Source organism: Pygocentrus nattereri, chromosome 18 (genome assembly GCF_015220715.1).
Source record: "Pygocentrus nattereri isolate fPygNat1 chromosome 18, fPygNat1.pri, whole genome shotgun sequence".
NCBI classification, from domain to species: Eukaryota; Metazoa; Chordata; class Actinopteri; order Characiformes; family Serrasalmidae; genus Pygocentrus; species Pygocentrus nattereri.
This window is the reverse complement of record NC_051228.1, coordinates 14,860,871-14,885,093: the sequence shown is the minus strand read 5'-3', so window position 1 is coordinate 14,885,093 and position 24,223 is coordinate 14,860,871. Positions and strand designations below refer to the sequence as shown.

Here is a 24,223-nt window from a genome sequence, read left to right as displayed (position 1 = left end):
ATTTCCTACACAGTTCAGCCCATCATGTAAAAGTTTGTCCAAACCGCGTTTTCCGTTTACGTTATGACGTGGCCTTTCTGGCTTTCCGTACCGAGTGCCCGTGTTTGTCCTTAGTGGCTGTAAAATGTCAAAACGCTAAATCTCTTCTCTTTTTCAAATTAACAATGTCGGCAAAAGGAGGATCGAGGGGATTTTATTTTAACACTGTACTGTCCCTAGCCCGATCACTAGCTGCTCATCGGCCTGCTCCAATTGACAAGGTAACGTTTCATAGGTGTCACACAGGCTAACGCTAATTCCTATAGGAAGAACGCAAGCCAGCTAGTTAGGTTAGCTAGCTTAGCTCCTCCAGTAACACTAAACTTAGTAACGTACGCTAACTGAAGTAGTGATTTACTCGCAGTACTGCTCCGTTTGTTTTTTGGATAGAGGGCATAACCAGGTCATGTTTTATACCAGCGAAGTAAATAGTTATCTAATTGGACATGACATTAGCTAACCCATTCAAAACAGCTAACTTTAAAGGCCTTAACTGGTTAGCTAGGCTAGCTAATGTTTACGTCCAGTTCTGACTAAATAACTTGGTATTAAGCTGTTTATTTGTGCAGCAAAGAACAGGTATAGCTGCAGTCATTGCTTATAATTAGTCGCCCGGTTATTGCACTTTTGGAAAGATCACCGTTCTGGCTGTTCTGAGAGTAATAGTCATGGAATGTACGGTCGACGCTTAAAGGGGAACTCCACCCATTTTTCTAAAAAAGCTGCATGATCAGAGGATTGAGATGTAATTCAGAGTGGTTAGGTGTGAAGTGTTCCGTTCCAGAGAAACCTGTCGAATCAGAATTGTTCATAGTGGTGTTGGTAGGAACCAAGCGTCTGAAGAGTTTGATGCTGAAAGCCCCTTCCCAGAAAGTTAATACATGAAATGCTGAGATAACATGTCGCCTGCTGTCTGACACACTGTTTTGTGTGGGGTTTTTTTTTTGTAAAGTTTTGGCTTAAAACTTTAGAGAAATCAGTGGATTTCCCCTTTAACTTATATTGAACTAAGCAACAAAAGAGCAGCAAGAGATTTAAAACCTAAGAGCCTAAATGCCAGGTACAGATACACTATTAAAAGTTTGGAGTCAATGTTTTTAATAGTATAAAACTTTTTTGTTGCACATACATGTATAAAATCATTTCAATGATTTGATATGCTAATATTCTGTAGCAGTGCCTATTAACACTGTTCCTGGAGATCTACCTTTATGAAAAGTACACTCGTAACCCTGCTTAAGTGCATATGATTATCTTAATCGGTGCCTTTAATTATTATAACTTTCTGATGACCGTGGTTTTGTAGGTTTCAAACCATGTGTTGGAGGCATTTAGAGAGGAAGACATTTTAGATGATGAACGGTCTGGCAGACAATTCTAGGGGTGGCCAATATGACAAAAAAATTATATCACGATATATCAAGACGTTTTCACAATGTACGTTTCTGACATTAAACAAGTTGGAACAGACAAAATAGAACCTGTAGTGCTGCATATAAAATACTATAATAATAATAATAATAATAAACCTATAACTGCAATGTTTTTGGTGTGTTTTACATGTGCTGAATTAAAACCAAGTTAAACAGGCTGATTCATGCTTTTTTTTGTGTGTACTGAAAGGTGTAGTTTTTAAAAGGGGAATTCAAACAAATTTTCTGACTCATTCAGAGTGGTTTGATGTGAAGTAGTTAATTGTAGAGAAACTTACAGACTCTGATTTCTTTACAGTGGTGGTGATAGGACCCAGGGGTCAAGATGTCTGCAGGGCAAATATAGCGATTTTATTTACCATCCAAAGCCACCAGTTAACCTTCATGTGTCTTCTGGGTTTTTATATGTAATGTTAATGATGGTAAAATAGTGATGGATCTGAAAAAAAAACAAGTTTTCTTTGGGGGCTATTTTGCTTCAAATGCCTTGCATGCAACCCTCCATTAATGGATTAAAATAAACAGGTTAAAATACAGTTTAAGCTGAATGTTTATCACATAACTATCACAAAACAATGTGTCAGAGAGCAGGCAGCCTATATCCAATATAACCATTTCATGTAATGACTTTCTGTGAGGGGGCTTTCAGAGGCATTAAACTCTCTGGACATGTGGCTTCTATCACCTCTGTTGTTAAAAATTCAGACTTTTTTTTTGTCTGAATGGAGCATTTCAAATGGAACATCTCTGAATTCTTTTGTGTACATCTCAACCATTTAATTATGTAGAATTAAAAAAATAATCAGTGAAGTTCCCCTTGAAGTGCTGACTATATCCATGATATGCTTAAAAATGCATTGTGACATTTTATCAAATTTCTCTCTGTACATGCTTCCATAATAACTGAGAAAACTATACATGCCTAAAATGCCTTATTTTGCAGTAGAGAAACACCAAAGTTGCAATCTTACAACTGGAAGTAAATCTTTTGGATGCAAAGCCGTGGACTGTTCCTTAGCCTGACTAGTTGACGTACTACTTTATTACTTTATTACTATTATTAATGATTTGCAATTTAGGTTCAGAAACTGCAATGCATGTGTCCGGTGGACTGCCGTGGTGTCTTCCAGCTGGATGAAAGGAGAAGAGATGCTGTGATAGCACTGGGCATCTTCCTAGTGGAATCAGACCTGCAGGTACACAGTAATGTGTATTGTAGCTGTTCATGTTGCTAAGCTAAAAATATTCAATATGAGTTGGCACCATATAAGGTAAACTCTACTGTTCCAAAGGTTGACCTGATTTGAGATTTATAGGTTTATAACTTGTGGTTAAACCTGGTAGCTGTTATTTACTTTGTTCTGTGGGGGGAAAAAAACAGATAAAGATATGTTTGCTTGTTTTTATTCAGCACAAAGATACAATTATCCCTTACCTTCTGGGCTTGCTGAAGGGATTGCCGAGGGTACAATGGATTGAAGAGAGCTCCGAGAGGAAGGGTAGAGGTAAACAGCTCAGAATGTTCTTAAGTGAAATATCTATTCTCTTAGTTTTGGATTCATTAATCAAAAGTGGTCTAATTCATTTTTACGTGATCCTTTTCTAGCATTTTTTTTTATTTCTGTGCCTTTAAGAACTTTGATCTCATTCGCTGTCCTTTACTGAGACTCATTCAAAAATCAGTCCAGGCTGAAACACTCCTTATAACTTCAAAATGAATGTCTGAAGCTGAATTAATGCATATGCCTGTAATATCACAAAAAACAGTGAATTCAAAACGGCTCGATTTTGCAGCTTTGTCACTTTATATGTACTGGGGAGTAAATGATATCTTTAGAAACTTTAACGGTGTTTACTTACATCAGACTCTTAAATAAATTGAAGAAAATGTTTTTTTTTTATTCATATGGGTTCTTTTAAATTCAGCTTTCTTAGAACATATTCACACAATTCTTGCTTATTTTCATTTGATTCTTGCAGAAACCCTTCCGGTAGCTGAGAACTTCTGCTTTTGTTTGGTAACTGTGCTGTCTGATGTTGCTCAGAGAGATGAATCCTTGCGAATACAGGTGTGTAATGCTGCAGTTAATTCTGCTTTAGCTTTAACTCTGCATTAGTAGTGAAAGTGCTAGATGTGCATCTAGCATTAATACTAGACATACACAGTATTTATAAGTGACATATAGGGCATAGATCATGAACACGAACTGTGTTTTCTAAACGAACACATGAAACATACATCTGGTACTTTCAAATAGCTTTCAAAGTTACAGTATAAAAAACATAAGGTTTGCTCTTTAGTACACACTCAAGCATTCAGATACAGTCCAAAGACATTTGAAGTCATGCACATGTTTGAATTTACATGTTTTGATGATTTTTTTAAATTATTATTATTAATTTTTATTTTTCCTGAGTTAAACATGTGTTCTCACTTTAAAAATCAGCAAAGCAAAGGCACCCAAACTTTTGCCTGCAATTGTATCCGGATGTTTACATCATAAAGTTACATTGTGTGTTTACAAATATGTGCCGATTCTGATCTTGGCTGGTTCCGAGCATGCATCCCTAACAACAAACTCGCGTGTACATCAGTGAATTAGCGTTAGTTTCCTCCAGAATGTTGATGCCTTAGGCTCTGCGGCAGAAACTTATGTGAAAATGTTATTACGAATCACATTAAACTATGGATTTTGTGTCCTTTACAGCTATTGGAGGCTGTGATGGACCTCATGCAGGGCCTCCTGGAGACATGCCAAAACCCTGAAGGCCAAGACAAAGGTCTGTATCCTCCACATGTCTGAAAAGCTGTTACAGTTAACTAGTTAACTGATAGTTAATCTACACTCAGCTCAATTAAACTGTCGAATGACACACTTTTAAGCAGTTGTATGCGAAAGTTTAGGCTCCCCTGGTCAAACGACATGTTTTGTTGTGTAAATAACAAAAAAAAAGTGTAAAAGTTGGCACGTCCTCTGCAGAGAACAAATTTCTGCACATTTCAGTGCACAGTTACTGTTTATTTGTTGTTTTATTCATGATTGCATACTTTTAAAAACTTAAATTTGTCTTTGCTTACTCAATTATAGGGGAATTGCACTGATTTAATTTCTTAGTAATTAAATGATTATGATGTAGAAACAAAGTCATTCAGAGTGTTTTGATGTGAAATTCTCCATTCTAGAGAAACATACAGAGTCAAAACTGTTCACAGTAAACAGACTTCTGGCACATTTAATGTCTCTAAAAGCTCCTTCTCAGAAAGTTATTACATGAAGTGGATATGAATATGATGCCTAATGCCTGAGACATTCTTATGCAACAGTTTTGAGAAGGTGTTGGCCTTAAACATGTTTTTAAAATTATTTATAGCAGAAAGTTACATGCAGGGTGTTGTAAGGCATAATGGTCCCCAAAGAAAACTGACTTAATCAAATTTACCACTACTTTACCATTATCAACATAACATAAAGCTCAGAAAACATGTTTAGGTTCACTGCTGGTTTATGGCTATGGTCACATTGGAGACTCAAGGTTCCCATCACCAACACTGTAAAGAAATATGATCTTCTCTTCAAATGAATCACTTCACATCATACCACTCTGAATGACTTTGTTCACAGCTCAACCAGTGAATTAGGCAGCAAGTTGTCCAAATGATCAATAGATTACTGGATTCCTAAAGTAACCAGTAGTAACAGTACATTACTATATCTGCTATTAAGCCCCACCTTCTGAAAGTGACCCATGTAACAACCTCAAAAATGACATTTCAAGAAGATTTTGAGAATGAGGCTTTCTCCAGAAATGCTTTGGTTACTTACAAAATTGTCTTTGTGATTTCTTTACCTAGAATACATGTGTCGATACACTGTGCCCTGCTTGCTTGGTGTGGTTCGAGCATCTGGACGTTACAGTAACACTGAAGAGCCGCTTCTGTCCAAGCTTTTCCCCCGGTCAATCCCGCAGCCCGTGGCCAGCACAGATGAAATGGAGGCGGCCCGTCGGCGGTCCTTCAATGACTTCCGCTCCATCTTGCCCAGCTCACTCCTCACTGTCTGCCAGAGTGACACACTGCGCCGCAAAACCAGCAGCGTGTCCAGCATCTCACAGCAGGTTCCTGACCGCAGTACCTCTAACGACCAGCAAGAGGCACTCAGCTCATTAAAATGAGAGCAGCTGCTTCTAGTAGTAGTTTCACAAAAAATCTAATTTACAAAAATATTGGTAAAGTTGAGGCTCCACATCTATGCAGTGTCATGGTGTACATTTTAATAGATAAAACTATGACAGAAGCCTCATAAAAAACTACTGCGCAGTTTGACACTAGTGTCTGATGAATTAGGCGTGAGGGCAAAGGTGAATTCCACTGATGTTTTAACATTTCTGCATATTTAAATCATTAAGATGGAAACAAAGTCATTCTCAGTGGTTTGATTTAAAATGTTTTTTTCTAAAGAAAATTAGTGTAAAGTGTAAAGTTTTTCACAGCAGTAGTGATAGGAACCAAATTTACTTAATTTTTCAGATTTTACCATTTATCATCATTACATATTAAATGCAGGAGATGTGCAGATTCACTGGTCATTTAAGATACTAAATAAAATGACTGCATTGTAAAAATTTGCTACCCCCAGGTTCCTGTCACCGCCACTGTGGGCTTCTTTGCAAGAACCATTTCACATCAGATCACCCTGATTGATTTTGTTGACACCTGAAAAATTGAATTTTACGGCTATTTTGAAAAATTTGAATTCTCCTTTAATGCAGGACTAATTGGCTGAGTTTAAGCTTCTAATTAATATATTAGCCTAGCTTTATTGCAAACTAAAGAAATAGACTTTGGACACCAAACATGTCTAGGTTGATTCAGTTACATCTAAGCTAAGGAAAAGGCTGTGTGAAATTGACATTTTGCCAAACTTTTTCTTAAATTAAGTTTTCAGCCAAAGGAGTTGACAAAGAGTGTAAGAGACAAGTATTGCAAGTTATTATCATGTCAAACACAGTCTGCTGTTTGGATTTTCAGTCAAACATTGTAAGCCATGCTATGCAAGATTTTGCCCAGTCCTAAATATGTACTGTGCTGTCCTCCTTTTTTTTCTTTTAGGCCAGTCCAGAGCGTGCAGGGCTGCCTCCGAGCTCTCCTGCTGACCCTTCTGCTCATTACTTTGAAGGTAACATCCAAAATCAAAAATGTGAATATGAAATTCTTTTAGCAGTAATATTCTCCATTCTTCATAAGAACAACACCCCTTCTATCAGTTAAAGGGCCTGTAATAGAAGACCAACACCTTTTTATAGATCCACCTATTCAGCCTACAGCAGTTTAGCTCCTCCCGTTTAAACTGATGTTATAAGGAGTGTTTCAGTCCGAGCTCCTTTTCAAATACAGGGGGACTGTGGCGGGGGGCGGGCGGGTACATTGCAAGAAATTTAGAATATGGGCAATTTAAATGAGTGTACACTATTAAGTTGTGTTGAAGAGCAATTATCATTTTGTTGTATATTAAGTTGATCATTTATTAGGTACACAGAACTTGTGCCTACAGTCACTGACAGTTTTATCAGCTAGAATGTGTGAGTGCCCTTTGTAGGTATACAGTTACTGACTGTAGCCCATTTGTTGCTGCACAGTTTATCAGCCACCATCAGTGGATAGGGACAAGCATAGGACTACCCCTGATCAGATAATATTTGGGTGGTGGACCATTTTCAGCACAGGAGTGGCTTCAGCATGGTAGTGCAGTATACATGTATTTGATAAAATAGCCAGTGATTGTTAGTACAAGTTACAGACAGGTGACAAATTACAGGAATAACCAACATAAAATTCTTATGTAAGGTATTCGGCCTCTATGAGCTGCCAGAACAGCTTCAGTATACGTGTCTTTGCAATGCTTTTGGAGAGATGGACATCGTTCTTCTAAACATATTCCCTCAAGTATTGTTTTGATGGTGGCGAGCTCTATCATATCTGTCCAAAATCTCCCATATTCGTTCTGCTGAGTTGTGATCAGGTGACTTCGAAGGCCATAGCATAAGATTTACATAATTTTCATACTCATCAAACCATTTGGTGACACTTCGTGCCCTGTGGATGGGGGTCTTTGTCATCTTTAAAGACAGTACTGCCAACAGCATAGAAATGTTTCATCATAAGCTAAAGGTGATCAGTCAAGATAAATTTATAATGATTGTGCAATGACTCTTCCTTTCAAGGGGACAAGTGGACCCGAATATAAAATATACCCTACAGCATAAAAGAGCCACTGGATTCCCTCACTGTAGGGTTCAAGCCTATTGTCACTGTCCAGACCGCACAGTCCCCACAGGACCCCTGTCTTTAGCACCTTGGGTGTACCTAGCAAATGAGTGTCTAATTTAGTGATGGAAGCGTAAATTGCTTAGATAATGAGGTTTTGAGTTAAAGTGCAAGTGTATGCAATCACTGTATATATGTAGATGCCATGGCAGCCTGGTACCAGCTTCTGATTTCACTTTTAATGCTGTTTGAAGGGACTTTGGAGTGGATATGCGATGAACCAAGGTTTTGACCAGTGTATGTGTACGTATATGTTGCAGCTGGATCATACTTGCCTGATGGCAGCACTGTGGACCCAGACTACTACTTTTCCAACATCAGCTCTAGTTTCTCCATCTCTCCTCTCTTCACTGGTAGCAGCACTAAGGAATTTGATGTCCCTTTGGATATGCTGAGGCAACTCCTGCAGTTGGTTAGTGCTCCATATCAGCACCCATATTCTGCTTCCTAGGTGAAAATTTCACTTGGAAGCTTTATACATTCACAAATACATGAGTTCTACTTGCTTACTGTGCAATCTGCTCTTTCTCTTTGTGGACAGGTTGAACAGTTTGTCGCCGAGTCATTTTTAAAGACACTGGATCAAACAATGGTTGAAGTTTTAGAGGTAATGTGCACAAATTCTTACCCATCATGACTTGTAAGTGTAAAGAAGAATTGTGTTTAATTTGTGATGTGTGCTTTCTGCTACAGAGTAATCCAAGTCTTAACTTCTTCTACAAAACCTTCAGTGACCCTCTGTATGTGGCCATATTTAAAATGTTGAGGGACACTCTGTATTATATGAAAGGTGAGTGGGTTTGAAGCATTCCTTATATCCTTTACAACTTGTCTGGAGAATGTACATACTGTTGTTTTGTTTTAGCTACTTATTACTTTTTACTTACACTGAGTTTGAAATCACAAATTATATTCGTTAGACAGGAAAAGATATGAATCTTTATGTTCCCCCTCAGTCTAGCACCTTGTTTATAATTTATAATGTTTTTAAACAATATTATAATAGTTTATTAATGAAGCTCCTTCAAGCCATATAGACTCCATGGAGTAAAATGAAGTAAAACTTGGAGAGCTCCAGACTTTTTACCAGGATGATATCATTGGTGAATAAGTTGACATGGACACGTCCCTGCTTTATCCTTTGAGGTGACCATGTGTTTGTTTGTGTACAGACTTGCAGACGTCCTTTGTGAAGGAGGTGCATGACTTTGTGTTGGAGCAGTTCAGCAGCAGCCAGTCTGAACTGCAGCGCATCCTGCATGATGTAGAATATCTGCATAGTGAGCTCAGCCCACTCAAACTGCGATGCCAGGCAAATGCTGCCTGTGTGGATCTCATGGTCTGGGCAGTAACTGAGGAACAGGGTAAGGTTACTTGCTGAAAAAAGTTTGGTTCTTCTGTACCTTTTGAAGTATGTAATATCTTTTGATTATTAGGTAGTATCGTGGTGTGTTCAATTTAATTGAGTAATTAATTGAATTGATTTTATTGTTAATTTACTTTGTTGCTGGTAGGCGCTGAGAATCTATGCACTAAGTTGTCAGAGAAGCTGCAGTCCAAAACCTCCAGTAAAGTCATCATTGCTCACATGCCTCTACTCATCTGTTGTCTGCAGGTTAGTGCTCACAGTCATAGAAGGAGAACTCAAACTTTAATTCCAAAAAAGTTGGGAACGTAAATGAAATGCTAATAAATACAGAAAGCAGTAATTGAAAACAGTACAAAAACATATGTGATGTTTTACCCTAAATGTATTCTCCAAGTTTGATTCCTGCAGCATGTTCTGAAAAAGTTAGGACAGGAGCATGATTTAACACCGTTTTACATCACCTTTTACCAACACTTAATAAACATTTGGAGACTCAAGACACCACATGACCCAGTTTTGAAAGCAAAATTCTTTCCCATTCCTCTGTTCCACAGGTCTTAAGCTGCACAATCATACAGGGCCTTCATTGTAATTTTTCTAGTCTAGCACCCGCACGCTCTGGTTACACAGACATGATGTTGTTCCACATACAGAATATGGCTTGTTGTTGTCATGCCGAAATAAGCAGGTAGGTCCTGGAAAAGATGTAGCCTTGAAGGTGGCATATCATCACTTTTAGGACCTTGTATGTGCATTTTGATTTTGAATTTTTTACATTATTAAAAAAGCTGCTGATAATATATTTTATAAAGTTTCATGATAAGTGGACCATTTAAAAACTGTCAAAGACATAGGATACATTCTTGATTTGGTTAACTTCCACTGAAGTAAGAACGTTGACTAATTTCAAGGTTCATAATGCCCCTTGCGTTTTCAGAGGGAGACGGGTTTGAACTGCAGGTAGGCCACTATAGCATCTGCATGCTCTGATAAAATGCGATGCGCAGAATGTAACTTGGATGTCATGCTGAAATAAACATGGATGTCCCTGAAAAAGACATGGTCTAGAAGGCGATATGTGTTGCTCCAAAATATGTATTTTTCTGCATTATTCATGCATTCACATATGTGCAGTTTACCCACACCTTGAGTTCTAATACTCAGCCATCCATGACAGACACTGGATTTTGAACTTTATGCTAGTAACAGTCTGGGTGGTTTATATCTTCTTTGGTTCAGAGAACACAACATCGATTATTTTCATAAATTTTCTGAAATGGCTCACCAGAGCAATGATATGTCTCCTATAGCCTATACTGTATTGAATATTATTTTACTCAATTCTAGAACTTTAAAATCAATGCAGTTGAATCAGCATCTTGAGATAGTTACAACCCTGTGTGTAAACACAGGAACTGATCCAGCACTGTAAAAGTGCTGACCTTAAGTGTTTCTATTTTTTTCAGATTCTTGACCTAAAGGTATTGGGATAATTTATTGGAAAATGGTCACAGATCTTGTATTGAAAACTATTGTACATAACTGCATGAGGGTGCACACGTTAAAACACTATTTAGTATTGTTAAAGCATCGCTGACAGCTGGGAATCAGGTTTGAGTGCTGTCTGTGGAGCACTTGGGTAATGTGCTCGACAGGGCATGACCAGCAGTTTGAAGGAAGGCGTTGGTAGGTTTTAAACACATTGTATGAGGACCTTTTACCCCTTTGGCTTTCATTAGTGCGTTGGCTGGCAGTGGAAAGGCTTGCAATATTGAGAAATGGCCAAATAAGGAAAAAAATAATTAAATTCAATAATGCTCATACGACAAATATACACACGAAACAAGTAGTATTATATTAGTGTGAAGGATGTATTTATGGAAAATGGATGTTATGTGGTTCTAGGGTCTGGGACGTCTGTGCGAACGTTTTCCAGTGGTGGCCCACTCTGTCACCATGTCGCTGAGAGACTTCCTGGTGGTGCCCTCTCCTGTGCTGGTCAAGCTCTACAAATACCACAGCCAGTACACCACCGGTGACCTATCTTATCTTGTATACTACAACATATTAGAACCAATATAATTCATATTTGTGCAAATCTTAAATAGGGAAAAATCTGTTTATCAGTTGCTTAAGACATCTGACTACACTGAGTTGTTGGAAATGCCTTACTCCTTTATTACTTCTGCCAAGGGACTGGAGAGATCAAGATCCATGTAACCAACGAGCATTCCCAGTCCACCTTCAGTGCTCACTCTAGTAAGAAAAGTCAGCCCTCCATGTATGAACAACTCCGAGACATCTCCATAGATAACATTTGCAGGTGAGCAAATACTGGCCTGTTAAAGATTGGCTCAATTGACTTTCTTAAACATTTATAGTTCACAGCCCAGTGAATGTGGACTTGGATATAACATTGCTGCCACAAGCTTTCAGATTCTGATTTGTATCATTCGTTTTCCACAAATAAGTTCTGACTAGAGTTCTAGATCCATAGGTCATAGATCCATAACAAAGATTATGCTTTATATTTCTTACCCTTTGCCATTCAGAATTTTGTTGGTTCTTTAAAGGGGAATTCCACAACTTTTTCAAAAAGTCTGCAAAATACACACTGTAATACATACCACAGAGGGCAGGAAACACCCTGGACAGACCACCAGTCCGTCACAGGGCAGACACAGATGTATACATTCACACACACACATTCATATCTAGGGGTAATTTAGTATCTCCAGCTTGCCTGACTGCATGCAAACTCCACACAGAAATCTGGGAATTGAAGAGTCTGAGAATAAAATTTAAAATATTGACTGAAGCCATTTACATGCATTTTTACGTCTTTAGGTTTCAAAGGATTAAAAATGTAAATCATTACATTTTATAGTTGTGGTTTAATCATCAAAGCTTTATCATTATGATAACAATGTTGATGGGTTCTTTTTTTACTAATAAATTAGAATACACCACAGCACTCTTCTTGCTTGTTTTGTCTATATGATTGGTTCTTTTAGACGACCTCAGAGCCATGATTTCCTTACAGCCTACTATCATATTTATGTATTTATTTATTTTAGGTGCTTGAAAGCAGGACTAACCATGGATCCAGTCATTGTGGAGGCATTTCTTGCCAGCCTCTCCAACCGTCTCTACATCTCCCAGGAAAATGACAAGTATGTTATTGTGCAGCGTCTCAAGTGCTAAGCCGGTCATTACATGTGTCCTTTGAAGGCTAATAAGCTTTGGATCCTTTTTCTTTCCAATTCTCCCAATCTACTATCTAAGTAAAAATGTCTCATATAAGTGTCCTTGACCATGGAATTGAGTTGAAGGTAATGTCACTGGCTGTTTTTCTCAAGGGACGCCCATCTCATTCCGGACCACACCATCCGGGCTTTGGGGCATATTGCAGTGGCACTGAGGGACACCCCACGTGTGATGGAGCCCATCCTGCAGATCCTTCAGCAAAAGTTCTGCCAGCCACCCTCACAGCTCGATGTGCTCATCATTGACCAGCTGGGCTGCATGGTCATCACTGGAAACGTATGTCTACATAGACACGCTTGCATTTTGAGGCTTGTTATTGCTAATGATGCAATGCTGCTTATAACGTTAGCATTAACATATGCATCTGGATTAAATTATCTTGACTTTTTTTGTTTTATTTTCTTTCAGCAATACATATACCAGGAAGTCTGGAACTTATTTCAGCAAATAAGTGTGAAAGCCAGCTCAATGGTGTATTCCACCAAAGACTACAAAGACCACGGATACCGGTAACTGCATATGTCACTTCCTGTCATTTCACAACGTTTGTATAAATTGCACAGACTGTTGGATGCGTGGCAGTGCTGGGTGGAAGGCATACGCCCTGAACATGTAGTCAGTTCATTGCAGTTGTTAGCACAATCAAACTGCCAACTCATGTTTGTACTGTTGTCTTTAAAAAAAAAAAAAGTAGTTCGTTGTTCATTTTTGTCGATGACGGATAACACTTATGAAGCATCAGAAACCAAATAAGCAAATCTATTTGAGTTTACTTAACAGCTGTGCAAAAAAACTTGTATAAGCCTTGTAGCGTCAGTGCAAAATTGAACAAGCAGTCATCGGACACCAAACATGTCTTTGCTGATTGTCCACATGAAAAATAGAGTAAATTGGATTATCGTTTAAGTTGTAGTTTTAGCAAACTGGAATGAAATCTGCCTAGAAGAGGGGTAACCTAATCCCCCAATTTTTTTAGAGAATAAAGTCCTGACACCTGTGGCTGACAATGGTATTCATACTTTGGGCAGACACTGTTCCTTGGCGGTGATCAACGCCCTGGCCAACATTGCTGCCAACCTGCAGGCTGAGCACATGGTGGATGAGCTGCTGGTGAACCTTCTGGAGCTGTTCGTGCAGCTCGGCCTGGAGGGCAAACGGGCCAGCGAGAGAGCCAGCGAAAAGGGCCCTGCGCTTAAGGTATCCACATGTGCATATTGTGTATGCCATAGTATAGTGTGTATGCATGTATGGGAGTGTGTACAATTCTTATTTACAATTCAAAATGAATGTCGTTTATTTAATGTAATGAGCTGGAATGGAAGGTAGACGAAACGAGAGGGAAGAAAAGGGAATGTAAATAAAGAATGAATATACCTTGGAAAATTGGGTTTGGTAAGTAGACCTCTCTTCACTTAATTTCCAGTTAAAATGGAAAGTCTTTCTTTTTTCAGGAGATCTTTCTAATGAGATTAAGATAAGATAATCCACTTGCATAAAGAAGGGAAAATGAAAACTTAATTAAAAAAAGATTTAATGAAAAAAAGTGTAAGCTGTAATAAGAGGTGTTTAGACACTAAATACTAAATAATTAGATTTTATATTGGGTTGCTGAGGCTTCTGTGCAGATTATTTTCTGTTAAATACATGTTCTACTTCTCTCCTAAAAATTACTTTTACCTAATGGCCGATTAACTGAAAATTAAATAAATGAAGAGTGATTTCTGACCTTTAATACTGTATAAAAAAAGTACACTTCCTTCTGACCTGCTTGCTGCCACCGTGTAACCTGCAGTAGCTGACTGTATGTGTTGAGTTCAACTAAGCAGTAATCTGTATACAACTGGCACCTTTTCTGTGGCCCCTGAAACAGGACCAACCAGTCAAGACGTGAAAGGAGCGGTTTACACTGGCGGCTAGAACTGTCAAACAAGAAGCTTGGAATGCTGTATTCCGAACGCCAGTTAGCTAGGCTAACATGAAGGTGTTATCACAGTTCTGCCAGTGGTTTCTTATCAGACTTTTTGAGAAGATTGAAAGCCTGCTGAAAGAGGCTTAAACTGGTGCTAACAGCCATTGTATTAATCCATACTAGATAGCTGCAAAGATGTCAGCATGATAAGATTTGGTAAATTTCATGGTTTTGCAATGGCAGGGATGTTTAAATACACGGAAAGCAGAGATAAAGAATCTGAACTGTAATAGTGCAGAGGTGAAGATTGTAAAGTTCAGAATCCATTGATAGGTCACAATGAATTGGTTAAAGAGAAATTATGATTGTAATCAAAAGTGTGTACTGTTTGGCGAGTCATAAATCTTGAAAAATTAAAAATATGAACCGCAAAAGTGCTGCACAATATGTCCTTTCTGGCATGTCTTATTGTGTATACCAGTGTCTGAATGTTTTATTGTGTGCTGTGGGCAGCCAGACCAATCACAGATGATCTCTGGGTGTTTCTGTTTGGCCAAAAATAATGCAAGCCAGTACTTACATGTGCAAACATGTAATTTAACCAGAGGTGTTCAAACTTTTGCATACAATATAAAACATATGTAAATGACATGTATTTGTAGTTGCCAGAAATCATTAGATGACCCAGAGGGTTCCCACTAGCAATTATTTTGTATTACCTTCAAATATATTTATTAAATATAAATAAAAACATTGAAAGTTGAAAAAAAAATAAAAACAAAAAGTCTCATACAACTAATGATTATTTCTGACTGATCTAGAACAGCCGAAAGAGGTTAACATCATTGCTAACATACTACTAGAAATGCCATAGGGCCACTAGCAGAAATGAGCAATATCTTATGGTTAATCTTTGTTTTTTTAAACGTAAGGCCTAGCTCTAATAGGCATGGTGAAGTCAATGATAATTTCAGTGCTGTATTTTGTCTATATTATTATTATATTATTATATTATATATTATATTAATATAATATATTATTATATTATATTGTCTATATTATTCTGCCTGTATACTCCATTCATAAAGTCATAATTAGGTCCATTTGAGAATAGTTTATCTGGGTCAACTTTGACTGCTTTTTTCCTTTATCCCAGTATTTATTGCAAAAACCAGAAATATGGCAAAATGACGTTTTCCATATTACCTCACATCTCTGATGTTAATTTCTATTTTCTTTCAGGCCTCAAGCAGTGCTGGTAATTTAGGAGTGCTTATTCCTGTCATCGCTGTGGTAAGACATTTATTCAGAGTTAAAAGTGGTTCCTTATCAGGACCTGAGCTAATGCCTACATAGTGCCCTGTGCAGTTTGTTAAATTAAAAACACACGCATATATGCAGATGCTTTATTTTCTGCTATACAGCCAGTTCATCTTGTCACTGTTATATAATCTCCAGCTGACCAGGCGTCTGCCTCCAATAAAGGAGGCTAAACCGAGGCTGCAGAAGCTCTTCAGAGACTTCTGGCTGTATTCCGTTGTCATGGGCTTCGCAGTGGAGGGCTCGGGTGAGTTTTAATTTAAAGAGTCTCATACAAAACATGACGCTGTGGTCATATGGCGACCATATCAGTGTTGATGATAGCAATTTTGTGACTCTACAAATGCACTGGCTGTGCGCTGTCTCTTCCAGGTTTGTGGCCAGAGGAGTGGTATGAAGGTGTTTGTGAAATTGCTACCAAATCTCCTCTGCTGACGTTCCCCAGTGGAGAGCCCCTGCGCTCAGAGCTGCAATATAACTCTGCTCTGAAGAATGACACAGTTACTCCGGTATGCTATAATGCATTTTGTAAAAAACTTTTATGCACTGAAGCAAATGGTTTAAAACCATTTATCTGAGCAGTATGTGTAAACAAATCCAAACAAACAAAACGGTATCAAGAATTTCTTGTTTTCAAAAAGGTTTATACCTTATTACAAGAATGTGTTCCACACTTTCGAGAGCCTTAAAATCTAAATAACAAGCAAGTAAGTAATAACAAGTAATCTTTGTGTATTAATGGACTCTGATCTCAGTTTTAGCAGTCAAAGCAGTTACTAACTCAGCATTTTATTTCTGTAAGAACATTAGAAATTAGAAATTTTCTGACCAAATGAGACCTGGAAAACTCATCCACACATTATTACTAGCAGGATTGATTACTGTAATGGTCTCGTAACTGGACTCTCAAAAATGACAGCCACCAACTTGTTTCAGAATGCAGCTGCCAGAGTTCTCACTAGGAGTAAAAGAAGGAAACAGATCACCCCCATTCTTAAATCCATATACTGGCTACCAGTAGATACGATATACTATTAGTGGTGTATAAATCACTTAATGGTGTAGGACCAGTGTATTTATCTGATATGCTGCAGCAATATAAGCTGAGCAGAACTCTCATCTCATGCCTAGATCATTAGGAACTAGTCAGGTAATCCTGCCAAAGGTGAAGACTAAACATAAAGAAGTAGCGTTTGGCTACTATGCTGATCTCAAATTAAACCAGTTGACAGATGCTTTCAAATCCAGGCAGTTTAAAGCATAGTTAGCTCTATTGCACTACTATCCTGTAATGGCACGTTATTATCCAAATTTAAATTTAATTTTAATATTTATTTCTTTTAAATATGTTGTTTGTACCTGATGGAGAAGCGGCTTAGAAAATGGATGGGTGGGTGGATGGATGTTGTTTGTAATCATAGTTTTAATTTTATTTTTTTTTAATTATCTTAGTTTTTTCTCATTTGTAAAGCACTTTAAATGACTGCAGTGTACACAAGGTGCTATATAAATAAACTAGCCTTGTCTTGCCTTACAAGGTGGACCAATAACATAGGAGCGTCTTATAGAGTGGACAGTAATAGGACACAGTGTTTAAAAACTCCAATGGTGCTGCTGTGTCTGATCCACTCCTACCAACACAGCACATACTAACATACCACCACATACCACCACATCATTGTCACTGCAGTGCTGAGACTGATCAGCCATTATCTCAAGCTGAAATATTACCTTTTTCTATTTTATCCTTAAGTGTTTACATGTATCGATTGGTGTACTGAATGAGATTTGAGGTGGACTCACTCATTGGGTTTGTTTACAGGCTGAGCTGAATGACTTGAGAAGCACAATCATTAACCTACTGGATCCCCCACCCGAAGTAGCAGCTCTCATCAATAAGCTGGACTTTGCTATGTCTACCTATCTGCTCTCAGTCTACCGGCTGGAATATATGAGGTATTTTAATATTCTTTTTTTTATATGCAGTCATAAGCTTGGATGCACTTATGTGTATAATGTATAGTGTTTTCTGTTTTCTACATTTTGCGGTAACAGTGAAGACATTAAATTGGAATTCTCAAGAGAACAAAGAAAAATAAACAGAAGAAATCTTCTCTTTACGATATCTTGTAGAAATTTGCCCTCAGTTAATATATGTGCATATAATCAATAGTCTCTGAATTTCTGAACTCCAGAATGCTGCGCTCTCTGGATTCGGATCGTTTCCAGGTGATGTTCCGTTATTTTGAAGACCGAGCCATCCAAAAAGACAAGTCAGGTGGGCTAGCGACTTAAATGATTGTAAGAATATAGTGACTAGATATATTAATAACAAATAAATACTGTCACCATTATGTATGCTTTTATTTGTTAGCATTATTTCTCCTTTATTCTTCAGGAATGATGCAATGTGTGATTGCAGTTGGCGACAAGGTCTTTGATGTCTTTCTTCAAATGATGGCAGATAAGGTAGCTTCATAATTACGGAGTTGGAATTCATTGACTGTTTTAAATGCAACCATTGCAAAACTCTCATGTGCATTTTTTTTCTGTCTCAGTCCAAGACAAAGGCCCACGAAGAAGAGCTGGAGCGGCATGCTCAGTTCCTTTTGGTCAACTTCAATCACATTCACAAAAGAATCAGACGGGTGGCTGACAAATACCTTTCAGGCCTCGCTGAAACGTGAGAGCACAGTTCTTTTTTGAAAAACACAAACACACACTGAACATGCTGAGAATTGTTGCCCTCATCTCAACTTCAGCCCGTCTTGCTTTATTCATATCTACAACAATAGATAGGTGGTTGTTGGACTGAGAGGTGGCTTTTAAAGGATTTTTTTTAGATTAGTGCTTGACTGATATTAACAGTTTGTGGTGGACATCAACCATTTTGTAGTTAGTGTAACAGTAATGGTGGATAGACCATTTTACACTCTACGTGCACTGTGTGTATTCTGTGGCCCTGCTCAGTGAGTTTGTTTGGTCTCCCGCTTTGGGGCTGAGTTGTTGTTGCTTGGAGTTGCTTCCTTCTCAAAATAACAGCACTTAAAGTTGACTGGGGCAGATCTAGCAAGGCACAAATTTCATGAACTGACTTGTGATAAAGATGGCATCTTATGATTTTATACACCTGCTAGCAACCCATGAACTAAGTAATTAGGAGGGTTTTCCACTTTTTTTTGTGGTCATGTAGCGTATATTACATATACAGTCCAAGGTTCCAACTCCCAACGCAACAGTAGCCTGTTAATCTCATTATATAGCTTGCATCTTGTTAGTAGAGGCTCTAGAGTAGAACCAGAACTTTCTGCTTTGCTGTTACTTTAGTTACTGTGTTGTCTATTGAATGTATCTGTAGGTCTCCTTTGAGTACAATTTTGTGCAGTTTGCCAAAAAAAAAGTGCCAAAGGTTTTTTTTTTCTTCAAAAAATTTTAACTCTGTATTTGAAAGTGAGCTAGAATCCCAGAATATATCGTAGCAACATGCAGTGCATGAGCAGCTAATCTTCAGCTGCAGTACTATGAGCCATTAATAATTAACCATGTTAAAGTGTCATTAACATGTTACTAATGTATATTGTCATATAATGTTATTTTTTTACCTTTTGTTTTCTTTGACTTCTTAACAAATTGAAATATGAATTAGAAACTAGATGTGCATTTCCTGAAGGAACAGCAAGAGTGCTTAAAAAGAGCTGCAAGTGTGTGTGTGTGTGTTTGTGTGTGTTTCTTTGTAGGTGAACAACACCTCATTAGGTATGTGTCTGTGTGGTGTTGTGTGAGGGAGAGCGGTATGTGTTTGGGGGGCGGGGGAAGAGTCATTCAAATGAGCTGTCACTCTGTTATTATGCAGTTCTTAGTGGAGAAGCCTTGTTTGAGTCCGATTTGCACCCTCTGAACAAACAGTCATAACTCGGGAAATGTTTACTCTATCGCTTAACTGGATAGATGATGTGAGATAAGACCCATTGAGGATTATTTTAGTGTAATGTTGTGTGTATTGAGAAGAAAATGTCTGAGTTATGACGAGTTAAACAGAGAAAATCTTGAAATAAGCAGATTCTGATTTGAGAAATTTACATTGGGCAGTTTTCTGTGCCTAGTGCCAAACAAATGCTCATAACTCTAAAACTAATTGATTAAATGATGAGATATTTTGAGGTTTCAGAAAGGACTAGTTTCTCTACAATTTAAAGTGGTAATGGAGTTTCTAGGTGAAAATCTAAAGATTTTAACGCAGATTCCCTGCGTAACAGCTGTGTCTGTGAGACTGAGTGGCCTGCAGTGACATCATTGATGTCAGTTAGAATTTGAAGTTCTGAACATTCCCAGACCTTTGAAACGCAGTTTGAACGGAGTCTGTACCTTAAGCGGTTCAGGCTGTATTAATCGCAGAATCGTGTGGAAGAAGAATAAGAAGAAGTATGAGAGATAACAATAGAGTGCTTTTTCAAGCACTATAATAATAATGTGAGGATGAAAATGTATATTTACTCTGATGCATTTTGTTTCTAGATTCCCTCACCTGCTGTGGAGCGGACGTGTGTTGAAGACGATGCTGGATATTTTACAGACCCTCTCCTTATCGCTTAGTGCTGTAAGCTTCTCTACTCCAAGCAGCTGTTAATCAGAACCCATCTTCTGAATGATGTAGAGCATGCATGAGTAGTTCACATCTTAACCAACATTTAACTCTTTCACTTCTCAGGACATTCACAAAGATCAGCCTTATTATGACATCCCAGATACCCCATACCGCATCACTGTTCCTGACACTTATGAAGCCAGAGAGGTAAGCTTTGGTGGGAAATTCACTTAGTACATTAGTGGATGATATGGCAAAAAGAATTTTCTGAAGGGTTCACAAGCAAACTGAAATATAACAGTACCGAAAAATAAGAAAACAGTGATTTTCAACAAGAAATATCTTAATAAACGTAAGAAAATACCTAACAATTGGTAAAAATGTAATAGGCTTACTTGCAGACAGCTGCTTTTATACAGCTTTAATTGTACAGTGTGACTCTATTTACAGACTCTACAATTAGTATAAATCTGTGTATTTTGATGAAGCATACAATTAGTCAGCTTAGATGCTTAATTAGCATAATTATCTCAATTAAATGTGTATAATTTTATCACAAGATATTGTCATATTGCCCACCCCAAGGGAGAATTGAATTGCTGCTCCTTCTTCAGAGTACTGTAGATGTCTGTTTGTGACATACTTTATGTTGGTGTGTTATTTACATTAAGGGTCTACTGATATAATGTTATATACAAGGGATATTCAGATCATTGAACCATTAGATGGCAAATCAGTTATATTAAAGGTTCCGCTAATTGACTATTGACAGTTGACTACAGAAATCAGGTCCATAAAAGAGAATCAAAGGTCCATATTTGAAGACTTGGTTTATAAGTGGTGTGTGTATATATATATATATATGTATATATATATATATATATATATATATATATATGTGTACAATAGTATCAGCATATGACCTGCAGTTTTATTAGTTACAGCATTAATTATTGCAGATAACTCCCTGATATTAAGTAACCTTCTGGTTGTGGCATTTGAACTCATTGTTTTTGCTTATTTGAATGTAAAGAAGTGTAACAATTGAGAACAGACCAGTTTCATACTAATCTGCTACTGGGTGGAAAAGTCTAAACTTTAAGCATAAAATATATCCGTTGGACCCCAGTTTTCATAAAATATCCCTCCAGCTGATTGAAATTCCAATTGTGCTGGTGTCCTTATGTAGAGCATTGTGAAGGACTTTGCTGCACGTTGTGGGGAGATCCTAAAGGAGGCCATGAAGTGGGCACCATCCGTCACCAAATCTCATTTACAGGTGAACCTGATTTTTTTTTTTTTTTTTTTTTTTTTTTTTTTTAGTATTCATTGTGATGAATATTCTTTTGTCCTGAATCCCAAGAAACCTGTGTGCTGTGTAGACTGTAGGCTCTCATGTCTCTGTCTCTGCCACAGGAATACCTGAACAAGCACCAGAACTGGGTATCAGGCCTGTCTCAGCACACTGGCCTCGCCATGGCAACAGAAAGTATTCTGCACTTTGCTGGCTACAACCGGCAGAGTACCACTCTAGGAGTGAGTATTTATTTCATAAGCATATACACTTACACTTTAGATTCTTAATTTCACCTTGAAAATGCAAAATGGGAATTGCTTAGGGGTCAAAATTTTTTACCTCACAGATTTGATTGTCTTGCTAGATTTTATTTTTATGTGATTGGCGTTATTTACACAGTAGTGGATTATAAACAGTAAAACTGAAAAACATTTTGAATTTTTATGTAAAAATGGCCAGTATAACAATATTTTATCATTATTGTGATACATTTTGTTCTTGTGATAAAATGCTTTTCTGGGCATATTGTGGATATCAGTACTTACAGAGCGCTAAATTAACTGCATGTTTCATTAAAACAGGGGCAGAAATATGTTGTTAAAAATCATTGTACCCATTTTTTTTAAAGGTAGTTTTTGAATATGGCACTACAGGTACATTATGTGTGTCAAATATCCTAAAATGCTCAACCTTTTTTTTTTTTTTTTTTTTTTTTTGCTGACATCTTCTTTTGAGTTGGCTTGTAATTTGCTCATTCTCTCACCACTGTCTAGGTGTTGCAGGACATTTACTAGTAAATCTGTGGCATTTAGCAGACGCTCTTATCCAGAGCAACTTACAAAAGTGCTTATTCTTCGACTATTCTATTGTCACAGTCGACTAGTCTAAAAAAAAGTAGTCAACTAGTTGTCACTACTACATACTGAGAAAATGAGTGGTCCAGACTTCTGTGAAAAGTATTTTGATACTTGATTTCTTATAGCTGTAGATGCTGCGATTTGAGGTGTGACAGATTCAGATTCCTTTATTGATCCCAGGGGGAAATTGCAGTGCAGAACTGTTTTTTGTTTTATTTCAGTAAGTTTCAACCTCAGGCATTCTGGCCACTTAAGTACACCGTGGTGTTGTAATCAAGACTGCTAGAATCACCGGTCAGGGTCATAACAAGTCATATAAACTTAAATAAAAAAACATCCATTTGTTATTAAATGAAAACATTGCAATAACAAGATTCCAGTCTGACCTCAGGGGATATTTGTCATTTGCAACTGATGAATATCAACAAACTAGTAATACCCAGTTAAGCCATCATGGAAAGGAACAATTAGATCCTCAACTGGCAGTGAACGTATTAAAACAAATGCACAGCACTGGTTTTCAAGCTGTGGGCTGTGTCCCACCAGTGGGACATGGAGGTACTGGTATGGAAGGAGGTACTGGTACATGGAAGCATTGGTAATCAGGTTTGATTTACATTGTTTTGATATAGACATTTAATCAAACGTAATTTTAAATATGAAAAATTGGTTGATTATTTGGAAAAATGAAACATATTGAAGTCATTGATTGTTCTAGGAAAATGCTAGCTAGTTATATTTTCAGTGCAAGCATAACTACAGTGAAAAAAAAGCGGGGCTATGTAATGCTATACATCACCTGAGTGGGAACCCAAAAACGACTAATTACCGCTCTGTGCTGTTAGCTCCGGGATATTTTCAAATGAAGCTTTTTAAACCCAACAATTTACACTGTCTCGTGGAGACTAAAAATATTGAATAGAACTGAGCTAGAACACCATTTGCCAGGTTTCTGTTTTCAGCCTGACATTTAGCACTCCATAGATGCGAAATATCAACCATCACTTTAACTAAGAAAGTCATAAACAATTTGGTCTGTTGAATCTTATGGACCATGGAAGCATTTGTGGTTGTTTATGTGGGCTGTGGGTTACAGCGGTTTGGGAACCCTGATATGGATAAAGCACTGTTTTGTTGGTTTTGTTGATATTCAGTAATAATTTAGTTTCCAGTTACTTTAGAAAGAGGCACTCCAGGTCTACCGTATCATGAGACCATGACAAGACTGTCCAAATTATGTCGAGGCTGAGACCAATAGTTTATGATCTTGAGACCGGTCTTGAGTACTCCAACACTAGTACAGACTGTCTGAGGTAAACAGCAAGCTAATGTCACCACAGCTCAGATAAACTTACATCTCACAGAGAATTTAAATTGGCTCTGGTCTGTACACTGTTCAATGGGGAAACAAACGATTTTTATCAATCTAAATGCTCGTAGCAAGCAGTTGAGTAGCTCAGCAGTAAGCCATTCAGAGTGAAGTATAGGCCTATTCACCAGGAAATGTTTGTGATATACCATCTTCAAGAATTATTCCTGAATGGTATTTGATGAGATGTTCTGCATGTCAGTCAAATGGCCCTTTACCATGGTAGTTCTTAAAACCCAATCAGTCTGGCTTATAAGCCAGTATTTCAGAGTCTGTATTTCACAGCTGGCAGTATAGCATTTTGTGCAGTATTTCCACACTAAAAAAGAGCTTTGTGTTTACCAGAAAAACTGATGGCTATAATCCTCTCCCTGAAGCTATAATCCTCTCCCTTCTTCCCTGGAGTTTTTACCACCACAAGTTTTACCACCTTGTCCTAAACAAGTCCACCAC

At 37.7% G+C, this 24,223-nt stretch overlaps 1 protein-coding gene across 2 annotated transcripts in view; it reads left to right on the top strand.

Moving 5' to 3' along the window:
• The first annotated feature begins 89 nt into the window (after positions 1–89).
• The window catches only part of pi4kaa (phosphatidylinositol 4-kinase, catalytic, alpha a), a 46,283-nt gene continuing 22,149 nt past the window's right edge, over positions 90–24,223 (top strand). For both annotated transcript variants that reach the window (XM_017693705.2, XM_017693704.2), the window contains exons 1-29: positions 90–260; positions 2,552–2,668; positions 2,884–2,977; positions 3,453–3,541; positions 4,181–4,253; positions 5,326–5,588; positions 6,583–6,649; positions 8,058–8,209; positions 8,339–8,404; positions 8,491–8,587; positions 8,970–9,161; positions 9,312–9,412; positions 11,072–11,201; positions 11,360–11,489; positions 12,244–12,339; positions 12,526–12,709; positions 12,842–12,942; positions 13,462–13,630; positions 15,585–15,635; positions 15,801–15,909; positions 16,035–16,171; positions 17,485–17,618; positions 17,858–17,940; positions 18,061–18,131; positions 18,221–18,345; positions 20,178–20,259; positions 20,371–20,454; positions 21,437–21,526; positions 21,664–21,783. In XM_017693705.2, the coding sequence (XP_017549194.1) occupies positions 165–260; positions 2,552–2,668; positions 2,884–2,977; positions 3,453–3,541; positions 4,181–4,253; positions 5,326–5,588; positions 6,583–6,649; positions 8,058–8,209; positions 8,339–8,404; positions 8,491–8,587; positions 8,970–9,161; positions 9,312–9,412; positions 11,072–11,201; positions 11,360–11,489; positions 12,244–12,339; positions 12,526–12,709; positions 12,842–12,942; positions 13,462–13,630; positions 15,585–15,635; positions 15,801–15,909; positions 16,035–16,171; positions 17,485–17,618; positions 17,858–17,940; positions 18,061–18,131; positions 18,221–18,345; positions 20,178–20,259; positions 20,371–20,454; positions 21,437–21,526; positions 21,664–21,783 (3,303 nt within the window). In that variant the 5' untranslated portion in view covers positions 90–164. The remainder of the gene's footprint in view (positions 261–2,551; positions 2,669–2,883; positions 2,978–3,452; positions 3,542–4,180; positions 4,254–5,325; positions 5,589–6,582; positions 6,650–8,057; positions 8,210–8,338; positions 8,405–8,490; positions 8,588–8,969; positions 9,162–9,311; positions 9,413–11,071; positions 11,202–11,359; positions 11,490–12,243; positions 12,340–12,525; positions 12,710–12,841; positions 12,943–13,461; positions 13,631–15,584; positions 15,636–15,800; positions 15,910–16,034; positions 16,172–17,484; positions 17,619–17,857; positions 17,941–18,060; positions 18,132–18,220; positions 18,346–20,177; positions 20,260–20,370; positions 20,455–21,436; positions 21,527–21,663; positions 21,784–24,223) is intronic.